The 15,372-nt window shown below is 35.3% G+C and overlaps 1 protein-coding gene and 1 pseudogene across 1 annotated transcript in view; one reads left to right on the top strand and one right to left on the bottom strand.

Moving 5' to 3' along the window:
• Positions 1-1,519: 1,519 nt before the first annotated feature.
• On the top strand, positions 1,520-7,159 carry LOC107688276 (uncharacterized protein C2orf47 homolog, mitochondrial-like; annotated as a pseudogene).
• A 6,640-nt stretch (positions 7,160-13,799) lies between these two features.
• LOC107688256 (EF-hand domain-containing family member B-like) overlaps positions 13,800-15,372 on the bottom strand; it is a 15,490-nt gene continuing 13,917 nt past the window's right edge. Inside the window, exons 9-11 of the mRNA XM_016485881.1 lie at positions 14,424-14,507; positions 14,267-14,325; positions 13,800-13,987 (exon numbers count right to left, since the gene is read on the bottom strand). Of these exons, the coding sequence (XP_016341367.1) occupies positions 13,800-13,987; positions 14,267-14,325; positions 14,424-14,507 (331 nt within the window). The remainder of the gene's footprint in view (positions 13,988-14,266; positions 14,326-14,423; positions 14,508-15,372) is intronic.

The following is a 15,372-nucleotide window of genomic DNA, read 5'->3' as shown; positions in this document are numbered from 1 at the left end:
AATGATGTTTTGCTCTGCTGATCACATTTAAGCTTCTGAAACAATGATGTTGTGCACCTGTGAGGTGTGTTTGGGTGATGCCGCTAGCTTCGGAGAGGGGGGCACGTTTAAAGCGGCTTGCCCACCTGTGTCACTCATTTGATTCAACAGGAACACTTGCCTAACCTGCTCAAATCCCTCTTTTTATTCAATAGTTCATTCATCATATCGTTCAATGCGTATATTATACAGTACATGCATGTTCATATTCATGCAGATGGAAGGAAAATGCAAAAAGAAGTTTGCTAGGTTAAATGATAAAACAATAGATAGAGAGACCGGGGCTAGTTGTCCCAAAGGTTTTGCTTCAGCTGTGAGTCAAAAGTCTACAAGAACATACAAAACGTTTTCAAATTTTAATCAAATCAAATTTCCACTATTGTCATATTTTTGTTAACAGCACACTAGACTGTGTTCTCAGGACAGCGGCGTTTTTTTTTTCTTAAATCCAAGGTCGGGGCAAGTTGTCACATGTGTTTTAAAATGTTAGAAATGCATGCATTTAAAAAAATTGAATTTTTGTTGGTAATGGTTTTTGGTATTTTTATGTTTAATAATTGTTTAACTGTTTACATGTGGCTAAAAGCCTATAATAGGCTGTTTAATCATGACATCTTACCCCATATAGCATTACAGCATGCCTTTTTGTAGTCAAGATGTTGGTTGTATTTAAAGTTACTGTCATATTAGCTTCACCGACTATTATATGTGCAATTACAGATCAAACATTCAACAATATAATAAATATAATAATTCAACGTAGACAAAAAATGCAAGCTTTTAAACATACAATTCTATAAAAGATTCTTTAAATGTATTTGATAAAAAAAATGTATAAACGTTTTTGTGAGTCCATCTTACAAAATAAGTCATTATTGTAGTCAAGAACTTGTGTCTATGCATAAAATGACATAACATCAATAATCACTTTGTGACAACTAGCCCCGGTGTCTCTAATACTATTCCCAGTGAAGGAAAAAAAAAGTATTGTTACATTTTCTGATCGTCTAATTTTGGAGAACTGGCTTCATATATGGCCTAAAAACCGCCAAAACACCGTTTGATTGAGTCACTGAGCAAAATATAAGGATAACATTTTGTGAAGAACATACATTATGCCGCTTTTGAGCGCAAACGAAGAGATTTGATCTATTGCAACGACATTCATCCATTTAAGTGCGATTTTAGTGTCCAAATAACTTAATGCACGTTATATTGTCAACCTGAGACGACTTAGGTGAACAAAAATATGACATTCTGGCCAACATAGATTATTCACGTTAATCGAAAACTTGCACTGTATACTTTATTTATTTATAACTCCTCATAATAAATGCTACTTACATTGCAAGGCCATCCATCAGCATCCTCATGCCATCCAGCGGGGCGTTGCCTCCATCTACTGGAGAATTGACCCAAGTGATGAGAAACCAAAAGCATTATGGGTACAGTGGGTTAGTTTCATAAGGCTGCCGGAAGCGGCACTGAGGACGGTGCGTCTGTCATTTACGAGTTTTACAGTGACCAGATCGCCATTGCGCAATTGCAAAAGAAATGCGCATTCGTGATGCAACGATTCACGTGTTTGGCTGCACGTCGGGAACTCGCATTCTTGGCCTGTCCGTGGAAGAGGAATATTGTGTCAATTAAACACGATACCCACTGCCAACCATGGTGGCATCAGCGCGTGCGCCCTCATGCCAGCTGCGCGACCTCTCCAAAGCGCGCATGGCATCACCTGCGCAGACCGTCTGCGCCGTCTGCTGGCCAGCACTGCAGACTTTATAGTAAAGATGCAGACAGAGACACCAAGGACACTGAGCATCCTGGCATCACAGTGGTGGGCACCCCGGATCCCATCGCGTGGATCAGGAATAAGATTATCTTGTTTTTAATTGAATTGTGTTTTGGCTTGAAGTTCAGTGTGGAGATTGACAGTGGTGTGAAACAGGTTGGTATGATGATATGGCAGAAAAAAATGTCATGGGATGTGATAAAATGTCCCATATCAAATCATAAGCCTTTTTAGGATTATTTTAGTTACCTAAAAAAAAAAAAAAGAAACATGTGAAATATCCTCTGATAAAATGTGGAAAAAAAAACATATGAGATAAATATTAACTGAAATAAAATAAAAATATTTTAAAAACTTATTTTATTTCAGCTAGTTTTTTTTATTTTACAAGTAATTAAAAAAACTATAGACATTAAAAAACAATTCATAAAAATTACTTTGAACAACCAAATTAAAATGAAAACAAAAAGCACACAATAAATTTTTCAGCTAGTTGCTAAGGCATCATTTTTCATTTTTATTTTAATGTACAAAAATAGCTATAAAATAAAATAACTGAAATAAAAATGTATTAAAAAAAACTAGACATCTTAAAAAATGATAAAAATGACAAAAAACACAGTTACATTTTTCATTTTTATTTTAATGTACAAAAATAGCTATAAAATAAAATAACTGAAATAAAAATTAATTTTAAAAAACTACAGACATCTTAAAAAATTATAAAAATGACAAAAAACACAGTTACATTTTTCATTTTTATTTTAATTTACAAAAATAGCTATAAAATAAAATAACTGAAATAAAAATTAATTTAAAAAAACTACAGACATCTTAAAAAATTATAAAAATGACAAAAAAATCACAATGTTACTACCACTTTAAATAAAATTAAAATGAAAACAGAAAAAATTCAAGTGAGCAGAGGCAAAAACACAACACAGTTGCTAAAACATAAAATGTAAAATGAAAACAAAAGTATTAAAAAAAAAATCTAAATAACACTGATCTTCTAATAATGATGTCTAGAGAGTACTGTGGCCAATAAATAATGCAATTTAATGACAGCAAATGAGATTTCAGAACAAAAAGCTTTTCAGAAATGAAATGCGTGCTTATTTTACATGCGGATTACTCGGTATAATAATGCTTTAAAAGAGAAATCAATATGATAAGCTCTAAATGGCCAAATGCAGCATGGCAGATATATCTGTTTATGACTAATAAAGCACTAAATTGTGATTATGACTGACATCTCTGACTCTCTCCACAGGCAGCAGTCCATGCGTCTACTATGCTCTCCAAAGGCAAGTTTGATGAATTAAGGAGTGTAATGTCGAAAGAGGTTAGTTCATTAAATTACTGATTTGGCAAACGTTTGAAGTCATATCAGGCCTATAGATTTTTTTTTTTTTCTGTTTACAGGCTGTTGACAGTGTCAGAAAGAAATATAAAACTCTGTCAGAGGCCCAACAAAGACATCTTGCCATTTCCCTCGACGACATTATATTTCTCCGTATTCTTTGACCAGAGCGCGGAGTCTGTTCATTCCTCTTATGCAGAACCTTTTAAAAAATGTTAAATATGCTTGTGTTGTAACTTAAGGGATTTCTAAGGATACAGCAGACTTTTAGAAAAAACTCAAGACACTTTAAAGATTAACCATAACTTTAGCAACACAAGAAATGAACAGGATAAAAACCCTAAGAGGATAGAAATATGAAGCTTATATGAAGAAATATTGAGAATTTTAAGTTGACATTTTTATTATATTTATTTATTTTTTGTTACTATTATTATTTTGATACTTTTTGATGTAATGTTGATTTCTGTAATTATGTAAGACAGGATGGAACGTTTAAATATAAAATCAATTGATAACACTCACTGCTGTTGGTGCTGATGTTTTCCCTCCAAAGTGATGTCACTTCCTGGAGGATGATGTCATTAAGGCTTTTGTTAAAGAGATATTACAAAAAGTGATATTGGGTACACAGGGAACAAAATCTAGAAATTGATTACAAATTAGAACAATACATTGTTTGAAATATTTGGTTAGAGAAAAGAAAAAAATTACTGAAAGATTCTTCATAAATTAGAAGTAAAATAATTAAAAATTCACCTTATTCTCATTTAATCATTATATTACAACATTAGATTAATGCATCTGATCCTGATGGGTTGAACGTCTTTTGTTCTCCTAGGCAGAAAGTTTCTTTACATCACGATGAGGCTTTGGTATCTGTCCAGCGCAGACGTACCTGAGGACCCAGAGAGCGCCCGCATCTTCAGGATGGACTTAACTGAAGACGATGGTCCTCAAAAGAAGACCATCACAGCTGTGTACGAGTAAGTGCGCTGTGACAGAATACATCTAAAGCTAGATATGATATGAAGAACTATATATGTATATGTGTGTCTATGTATGTATATTACATATATAATAAATATTATAATATTATATATAATATCATATTCTAAAAGGGTACTAAAATATTCAAAACTAAAAAAAAAACAATAGACATTAAAAACAATTTATATATTTTTTAAAATATTAAAACTATAATAAAATATACAATTAAAACCTATTTTCAGCTACTTGCCAAGGCCACATTTCTCATTTTCATTTAGATTCATGTACTAAAATAACTCAAACTGATTTAAAATGTATAAAATGTATTACAAAACTGTATAAAAACAAAAAACTTAAAGAAGGACTTAAGTGAAGATGATGGTCCTCAAAAGATCATCTATAAATAAGCATCATATTCTTCATTCTTTCCTTCTAATCTTTCTGATTTGGGGGTGAAATGTGAACTGGACATGTTTTTTGACATTCAACTTATGAAAATTTTAGTGTTGTGATCTTCTCCTTGAGTTTCTTTATGTTTATGCACCACTTATGTGACTAAATTGCTATAGCCGCTTTAGTTTACAGTCCAAACATGCATATAGCGGCTGCATGTTTGGCACTCTAGAGTCAATTTCATATACAACTCTTTGAAAGAGTCACACTCAAAACATAATTAGAAGTCAAACGCTCTTCATTTCATTGCACTTGTAAACCGTCTCCGTGAAAGCACCTCGCGTGACAAATTCTCCTCCCCATAGACACAGATTTTGGTGAGCGTTGACGTAAACTGCACACAGTCATAAGTCTGACTGATGAATGCCAGCACAGCTTCAAATGATCTTAAATGTACTTAATGGATTTCTCCCTTATGACAGACATTTGTTTTCCGCAGTGCTTTGATGGATATATAGATGCTAATAGGTTCGCTCTCAGCTGTTTGCATACTCCTCTCTTTCTCTCGTGTTTCAAAACATCTTTCCATCTGTCACATTAGCACGTTTTACTCGGCTGTCGCTCAGCTAGAGTGCTGTCTCTAAGTTAACTTTGTGAAAGTGTCATACTTAAGATCACCCTAGTGTGGGTCTGATGTGACACGTTTTTTTCGCACCTCAGTCTTTTTTCTGTTGTGTGATTTGAGTTCTGACACCCTTTGAGTTTTTTTGATATATGAAATTCCCCAGATTTTCCATTGCATTGCAATAGAGATGCACCAATGTTGAAATTATGGATAATTGTCAAAATAAATCAATACTTACCTTTTCCCCCCACACATTTTCATCAGGTGCAATGCAACAGCTTTTCCGTGATAAGTCATTTGTCAGATTGATAAAAAAAAAAGGTTGCTGGTGTTTGTACTGATTAATCGCGACAAAAAATTAATGCATATTACTATATAGAATATATATTTTTCTAGTTATGCTCCGTTTTAACATTCCATCAACTAGATACTTGCTTTGTCCAAATACCCACACTTGCGGTCTTTGCACTTGACCACTTGACTACTTATATGACTTATTTCCTGTATTTGGTCCAGGTGTTCAAGTGAGCATGAAGACCACAAGTGTGTGTACAACTTTTCATTACCTGATGGGACACACTTATAGTGTTGTAAAAATGCAAGTGTTTACATAGCTTTATTTTTATTTTAAATACTTAGCATTTAAAAATTAACTTCTAAATGTCTGTTCAGTATTCCCTATAACATTCTAATTAAGTGATAAAAAGCAGTTGCAAATGTTGTACAAAATAAATATCACCACTACTCATCTTTGCACCAATTAAATGGGCAACACTTTGTTTTTCTGCCAAATTATATAATATCTAATTAGCCTATTATATTAATATTTAACTTACATTGAAAGGTTTCCGTGACCTCTCACGAGATCTCGGCAAAAGTCTCATGATTTATTTCCAGAACATGATGCATGATGGAATACACTAAGCCTCAAATAGTACTCCTGGGCAGTATTCGAGATAGTGTGGATTTAGTGTGCATTAAGGGCACTGCGCTTTGGCGTTTTTAAGACTTGGGACAGTCTTGCGCACTTACTTCCTGTCGCGCGCACGCGCTCTCAAGTGGCCAAGACCGCAAGTGTGGGTATTTGGACAAGGGGACTGTTCATGTAGCATAAACTTTGCATGCAAGCCAAAGTGAATAATTTTTTGAGTTGATTCTTTTAAGTGAATCAGTCGAACTGGTTCATAAATGGGTCTGAATGATTCTTTACCAAATCTGAGTCTGAATTTGAATCTCTTTGACTCTGAATTGTGAATGTAAACGCAGAATTCTAAGACCAAAAAAAAGTCAGAATTGCAAGATATAAACTTTTTTTTTTTTTTTTTTCAATTCTGAGTATTTACCTCGCAATTGTGCCTTTTTTATATATCAGATTATGTTTTCTTCTGAATTCTGGATTTACATCTCTCAGTTCTGTTCCACCATGGAATAAAAATCATTATGCACACATCCTTAAATGCTTTGCTAGTGCTCGCCATAATGAGATAAATAGAGATCGCTCTTACCACAGAAATGCACGCTTCTTTCAAACAAAACAGTCAATGAAGACGAAGAAGAGAATGATGTACAGTATGCTCCCGGCGCCTATTTATACTATAGTCGCACCGGTAGTGACGTCATGGCTGTCGCCGTCCAACGAGTTGGTGTTTTTTCAATGTATGCTTCAGACACGGGTCACGACGAGGCGTTCCCCCATAGCGACCCCTAGAGGACGCAGTTCGAAATTCCCATGAAAGGGAACCAGCGTTTTCAGAAAGAAAAAAAAAGTACATTAAAGGTATTTTCTGGTCCCTAAGGAAATATTAACAGCTTATATATTTGTTGAAGGTTTTATCGTGAGTTGACTGCTGGAGCTGATCCAGAGTGGATGGTGACCCGGATATGGCACTGGAAGCAACTGGAGTAAAACACACAGGACCTCTCACAATACACTTTACCAGACTAAAACAAACACCTTGTTTTCACTTTATATTTCATCCATCCTGGGTGATATGATCACAAACGATCAGGTGATGAACATCAATGTTTACAGCTGTTAGTAACTCGTCTCAAATGACTCGCTTATGACTGGATTTCAAAGGGAGGGTCTCTGAGCATCTCTTAAAGTTTAAAACCCATGTTGTAATTCAGTGGTTGATTGACACGTGAGTAGGTGCTTCGCTGTTGCTACAATATCAGTTCACACTTTCTGACTACAAATGTGATTTAAGTGATCGGATCACAGCATATTTTGGATCCAATCCTGTACTTTATGTACTGTAGCACTGACCACTTGTGATCAGATCACCTGAAACAGATCTTAATTCCAGTATAAACAAGGTCAAAGAATCACTCCCATGTTTCTCCAGCAAAGTCACCTTTACATCCACAGTAACAGATTGTGTTGGAGCTCAGATGGGTCCAGAAAGCACTTGATATTTAAAAAAAAAAAAAAAAAAATTATAACAGTTAATTCTGCCTTGTAATTTTTTTATCTTATGGTATGGTATTTTTAGGGGCCAAGCACCGAAGGTGCAGTGGCACCTATTGTATCCGTTAGCGTCATTTTTCTTCTTCTGCCGCAAGTCTATGGCAGCCCATAGAACCGCTTGCGGGAAAGTTGTGAAATTTGGCACACTGATAGAGGACAGTCTCAACATTAACCACAGCAAGTTTGGAGTCTCTAACTCCAACTCTCTAGAGCCACCACTTGTCCAAAGTTGCAATTACTTTATGCTAATAACTTTTGAACTATAAGGCACAAAATTTAAATCCTTTTTTCCTCTGAATCCTTGGCTCATGCCGAGTCGAATGAACACCAAAATTCAAAAATCGCATTGTTTAGTTTTTTCGCTATTTTTAATTGTTCGTAAAACCTTCTTCTTCTTCTTCCGCCGCAAGTCTATGGCAGCCCATAGAACCGCTTGCGGGAAAGTTGTATAATTTGGCACACTGATAGAGGACAGTCTCAACATTAACCACAGCAAGTTTGGAGTCTCTAACTCCAACTCTCTAGAGCCACCACTTGTCCAAAGTTGCAATTACTTTATGCTAATAACTTTTGAACTATAAGGCACAAAATTTAAATCCTTTTTTCCTCTGAATCCTTGGCTCATGCCGAGTCGAATGAACACCAAAATTCAAAAATCGCATTGTTTAGTTTTTTCGCTATTTTTAATTGTTCGTAAAACCCTGCAGTGTTTTGGCGCAGTGCCCCCTAGTGGTCAGGAGATATAACAAATTCATATTTTTGCTTATAACATCTGAATGGTTTGGCCAAAAATAACAAAACTGGTCTCTTTAGATTCGGTGCATCATGCTGAGTCGAACCATATCAAATTTTCCCAAGTCAGCCATTTTGGGCGTCGACCATTTTTAATTTTGTCAAAAAATGCAACATTTTAAGAACGCTTAGACTTTGTTATTACGAAAATCGGTATGCATCTTCGGCACCATGCCCTGATGGCACTCAAAAAGTTTGGGCGCAGCGCCACCTTGTGGTCAAAAGTTATAAAGCAATTTATAAAAATGCTAATAACTTTTGCATACATTATAATATTGTAATGAGACTGATGTTTATAGATTCCTTGCGTCATGCTGAGAACATCGATACCAATTTTGCCATAATTGGCTGAACTTCCTGTCCGCCATTTTGATACATGTTGAAAACCTACTTTTTCGAACTCCTCCTAGACCGTTAGTCCAATTTTCACCAAATTTGACTCGGATCATCTTCAGACCAAGCTGGCAAAAAGTTATGGATTTCGTGTCGATATACGAAACGGTTTTCGTTTAGCGCATCAACGAATTTGCTGGAAAGATACCAAATTGCATCTGAGGCTGTATGTCTGCGAAACTTTGACATATTTGCACCAACCTTTGTATGTGCCATTGTCACCTCACACTGACCACGCCACATCAATTTGGTAACAGCGCCACCTATTGGTCAAGAGTAATAAACCATTCATTAACCATTAATGATTACATTTACAAAAATGCTAATAACTTTTTATTGCATTAGCCTATTGCAATGAAACTGGTCTAAAAATATTCCATGGGTCATGCCGACAACATACATACCAATGTAAGAGTAAGCTGATCTTCCTGTCCGCCATTTTGATTTATATTGAAAATTTTAGGTATGGTGCCAAAATGACTCTGAGGCTATATCTCTTCAAAGCTTTGACATAATGCCAAACAAACTTTGTGTGTGCCATTGCCACCTCATACAGAACACACCAAAACTATATGATTACAGCGCCACCTGTTGGTCAAAAGTGATAAGCCATTTAATCACATTACTAGTGGTTGTATTTATGATTTTTCAGCCATTTCAATTACAATCATCCTAAAATTGCTTTTATTACTCATTGTTGCATTTGGTCTGATGCTCCATGCCATGCTTAGCTCCTCAATTTGCCTCTGGAGTGCTTGGCCCCGTGATTGCTGCTTGCAGCTATATTTATTGTTGTTGTTGTTGTGAAAAAAAATTTTATTAGTCAAAGTTTAGTTCAATTGAAATTGACATTGTAAATGTATTGCATAAAGATAATGAAGCCATTTTTTTCTGAACCATTAAGATTTTCTGCATTTTCATAAATAAGCAAGTTTCACAACCAAATTGTCTATTATGTGGACAAAATTTAATTCTCATCACTGTAATGCAATGAGAAAGATCTGTCAGGATGCAATGATATTTCTTTTTTATTAAAAATCAGAGTAAAATAAACTCATGCAATGGGAATGACATGAGATGGCTTTAAATGTGCCTTATTGTCATAAAAATCTCACAACATCTTGAAAACTGGCTTCATTTACTTGGCTTTTATAAAACATCTATATTGATATTAGTGACTTCAGTCGATTTTTAAAAAATGTTACAGATGTCCTTGGGTCATGTGATTAATTAGGGCGAAAGTTCGTTACAGAGCTGCATTTTCCAAGTTTCAAAAACATAATTTCTGTGTCAAATCTTTGTCTAGTGCACGTCCATTAAGCAGAGACTGGAATTAAACTGATTCCTCACCAAAACAGTACTGAAAAAGTCACTTTTTTTTCAGATCAAGCTAATGAGATTTGCAACAAGATAAACAACCACAATTAATTATGATATTTGATATGTTCAGCGCATAGAGAACCACAGATGGTTGTTGAGACCAATTATCACCTAATTTAGATATTAAAATAAATCCTTTGTTAAACTGACAGGAAAACGTTCTCACCCATGCGTGGATGTCATCCTATTTCTGTGGAAAACTCTTTTATGGCATGTCATTGTTTATGCATTCATGGCTTTACAGGAAGTCATCGAATTATCGTTGACTGAAATTCATTAAATCATTTAGAAATATGGCTGTGGGATTATTATAATTTTTGCAGGCAGTAATGGATTGTTCTGTTCAAATTGCGTGGGTGTTTTGTCACATGTGTGCAAACAAGTCATAATATGATTAACAGTGAATATCATACCTCCTGTTTCAATTGAAATAAATATGTTAATACCATATTAGGCAATTAATCACGCTGGCTTCAACTACAAGTGAACTGAACAAAAGAAAATATAAGCATTAATGTGCTTTACAAAGCTATTTTGCACTCCTCTAGGCTTTTATCATGGATTAGGGACTCTGCTGTTATTATTAATCTCTTTATTGTACTAAACATTAACTCATATTTCTGATGGGTTATATTGATGTTGCCAAATTAGGCAGATGAATTCATCTCTACTCTTGTGCGTTTAAAAGTCAACATGAAATGCAGCTCAAAACCCATTTCACTTCTGTAATCTGACATATTTTCAAGTGACAGGATAGGCAAAATGTTGGGCAGGACTTCATTTTAACTATAGAATATGGATTGGATTGTGAAAAGGAGCAGGATGTGTATTAATATGTTCAATGTGTCAAACAAAAGAGATTGAGATTCACTAGTCCAAGAGATGTAATAATTTACCTGATAACCAGCAAAGGAATAGGTGTATACTAATATCCAGGCAGCAAATAATATTATTATTCATAACAGATTACAACACTTGCCCAAACTATATTGGGTAAAGCACACAAAGACACACACACACAGACTCCCACTTATCATCAGTGTGTGATAAAGTCCTTTGGGAGAAAATGGTAATTGACAGCAATCTCCATCTCTCTCAAACTCTAAATGCAGCATACGTAAACTCAAGTAAACTCAATAATGCTATCCTGGGAGGCAAAAATTCATTACTAAGCTGAGCTATTATTACGCTCCGTTGAGGGCACTTCTTATTGCAGTCAGGCCCGTTGCAGCACTTTGCTTCATTTGACAAGAGACTAAATTAAACAAATAACATGGCCGAAATTACCGCTGACCCAATAATGGATCTGAACTAATAAAATACTGCAGTTGCAGAAGTCATGAGGGTCTGAACCCACTTCACGCTGTAGTAATGATTACTAGTTTAGTGTGTCCACACCGATTATTGTACAAATGAAACAAACCTTTCCAGAGGCAATTTCTGCATTTATCATATTACCTAATTATTCCCATGAAAGGCACCTAGAGCTTTACCTCACCTGCTTTTACTTGTCATTTTTTGATGTTACTTTCTCCTAAATGATCTGAATGAAGGCAAACTTTGAATTATGGAGTCACCAGGGTTTTTATAGTTAACTAAAACTTAAACTAAAACCATTTTAAAAAAAGTTTAAAAACTTGAACTAAATAATAATAAATTATTAATAAAATTGTTCATAAAGTTAATAAAGATATAGACAAATAAAAATGTCAGAAATGCAAAAAATTATTAACTGTTTAACAAAAATGTAAGTGAAAAGAGAAAATATAAAAATAAAAAGTAATTCCAAAGATAAATAAAAACTATAATGGAAATAATACTAAAATAACACTGGGTGTCACCAAGCATTGCTTGCAAGTTGAAACTAATTTCTTAAGGAACACACTTTTTAATGCAAGTCTTTATTTAACGGTGGATTATAAATAAAATTAAATTAAAATACTCAAATGTTGAGTTTAATTTGCCCGTAGTTCACCAAGCACATTTCGAAAGCTTTCCACACATACGTCACCAGCAGGATGTCTCATGGAAGCCAACTTCCAGGCCTCTTCAAACGTCTTCTCAGCAACGTTGAGACCCACTTTTTGGAATATCTGTGCAATCTATGAGTGAAATGCAATACATCTTTAGTCCATTTGTAATAATTGTTTGGACAGCCTTAAATCACTTTAAACCATAATGCAGCATGACCGTCATCCGAAACTCACCTCATCTTTAGTGCGAGGACTAAAAAACTATTTTTCATGGACTCCGTAGAGGGAATGCAGAGGGGGGGTGCAGCAGATTATGTGCCGTTGCTTCGTCTCCGTAGTTTGTCCTGTCGCTGACACGTTTGATACGAGGAGCAGGTAGATCGGCCCGTACAGTTGGTACACCGTATGTGTGATCATCTATTAAAGAGAAGCAATCAGAAGAAACTTATAAAATAGTACTTTAAGTTTCATTTTCTAGTTGTGTAATTTTAACCATGCAAAGCCTGGCATATGAAATAATATAATTTTTTTTTTTTTTAAATGGAACGGTATATTGAGCCTTTAGATAAAATATATATAGTTTGCATGTGAGTATTTTGTTGAGTATTATATTTCATATTTTATCCTATAGTATGATGTAGGGGAAAAAACACAGCTCAGTTTTATTCAAAGGCTCAGAGAAAAATATGCAGTTTGGAGCAGATGCTGATATTTCTATGACCAAAAAGTAAGATGAAATTCTGATGCTTGTAATGTAAATCAATGAGATCTTTATAACAGTAAAGCAGACTATACATACAATTATTTAAATATTGGTTGTCACTCTATGTCTCATAATAATACACCATAGTAAGTTGATACCTAACTGCTTAGTTTTATGATCAAAGCTGATGAATAAGAGATGAACAAAAACATTCCTCAAAAGCCTGATGATATTTAATAAAAAATAATAATAATTATGTCTGGATAATCAAGTAAAATCAGATGAAGTAGGGATGCACCGATACCGATACTGGTATCGGTATCGGGCCCGATACTGAGCTCCTGTACTCGTACTCGTTAAAATGCCCCGATACCAAACGCCGATACCACACAGCATGTGATAAGTGCCATATTCAGACAAAGAAACACCGACAACAGACAGCAGAATGGAGTTATTAGAGATTAAAGATGTCTATGAAGTATATGTATGCAATGAATATAAAACATTCAATATTAATGCCTGTATAGCTGATGTGCGCTGAGTGGATTGAGCACACGGAAAGGAAAAATTTAAATCGCATCATATGACCCCTTTAATGCTCACATTTTAACATGAAAAAATTATGTATGGATAATCAAGTTAACCTGTAAGTTGCTTCAGTCCAATAAATGTTCATCTTGAAATATTACTAACAGTATAAAAGTTATTCTTATGTTTACTTTATAAAAATAGTAAAGATTTCACAGAAAAATTACATGTGAAGCACGAGTTGAAGGTGGACATTTGTACAATTACTAAAAGGCCTTTTACTTGCTAAAAAAGCACAAGACAGACCATCAAAGAAAAGTGGTAGGCCTAATTGGTAAAACTGGCAATGAGCAGTTTAAGCAATTATGCAATGAGAACAGCCGCTGACCTTGTCGTAGTATTTGAATGCTTCCAGTAATGAGCTGAAGTTCTGGTTGTTGGACTTTTTGAGGTGCTGGCGAATGGCACTGACCACGGCTCGCTGTCTGTCTTTACCTTTCAGGTACTCGCCAGGTGGAGTTTGATGGAGCAGGTCACCCACACCTGAAGAAAAACAGGAAGAACTACAAGTGGATGAATCGCTCAAAACCAGTCAAGAACATACCCCAAAAATATGCTTAACTGTCTTGAAAATGGGCTTAATTTTCTTTATTTAAAATGCAATGAATGTTTTTGAGTTTTGATTATAGGAAAGTCCAAGTTAAAATTTCCCAACAATATTTTTCACACCAACCAAGAGTAAACCATAAACTCTCTACGATACTGGCTGCTAATTTATTTCTGACATATCAAACTCAGAATGTGACAGACGATTTAAATTACCAAAGCTGTCAGGTTTCATCAATGTGTGATCACTGGGAATGTTTAATGTCTCTGCAATTCTATAAATGAATGCACAGACAGAAAAGATGATTTACACAGTGGCAGAAACTGTGAAAATATCATTAGTATTTAACAAAAATGCTCAACCATGACTTACGGATCATGAACTTTGCCTGTTTGCGGCTGAGTCTTCTCTCTGAAGTCGTCGCAGCGTTTGGAAACTAATTTTGTGCTGTTGTGCCTAAAGACATGAAGATTAATTAATTGTTAATTTCTGATAATGTTGTCATTCACATTGCTATATTAGTTGTCATTAGGGGCTTATTTAGAAAATTTGAAAAAATATGGATTGTCATTATAAACGGAATACTGAAGATTGCAGACATTCAAAATAGCTGTCAAAATAGTAAAAATGACAACACTTACCTTTCTGGAGGCATAATGTTATCCCAAAATACATTAATTTAGCTACAAATGACAATGCAATTAATCTCTCATTTTCTCGATCCTTGTGCTGGGATTGAGAGTGGGGTGAATGACCCAATACTCCCCAACAGATGGTGCTATGTGTGTATGTATTAGGGCTGAGCAAGTTAACGCGTTATTATCACATTAACGCATTAATTAATTAACGCCGACAATTATTTTATGGCGCATTAATGCGGTTTTATTATTATTATTATTATTATTTTGAAAGTCCGTTGCTTACTGGCTGTGAATACACATACAGACAAACCATGGGTCACAGGAGGCGTGGGATGTTGATCAGTACTGGCTTGGGATGGGCGTCATCACGCGTCTCAACCAATGAGAGTCCGGGTGGTTAGGCCCATTTGGGGTGACTGTAGCAGTGATCGATCATATGAACGCTCCCGATAAAATTATTTAGGTTATGCATCAACATGAAGTGAAATGACGTGTGGCTAAGTATGGTGACCCATACTCGGAATTTGTGCTCTGCATTTAACCCATCCAAGTGCACACACACAGTAGTGAACACACACCCGGAGCAGTGGGCAGCCATATTGCTGCGATGCCCGGGGAGCAGTTGGGGGTTCGGTGCCTTGCTCAAGGGTCTCACCTCAGTCGTGGTATTGAGGGTGGAA

The sequence above is a fragment of the Sinocyclocheilus anshuiensis genome, unplaced genomic scaffold, assembly GCF_001515605.1.
Source record: "Sinocyclocheilus anshuiensis isolate Anshui unplaced genomic scaffold, SAMN03320099.WGS_v1.1 scaffold1162, whole genome shotgun sequence".
NCBI lineage: Eukaryota > Metazoa > Chordata > Actinopteri > Cypriniformes > Cyprinidae > Sinocyclocheilus > Sinocyclocheilus anshuiensis.
Note: the sequence above shows the minus strand (reverse complement) of the source record. Positions and strands in the feature narration are given on the sequence as shown.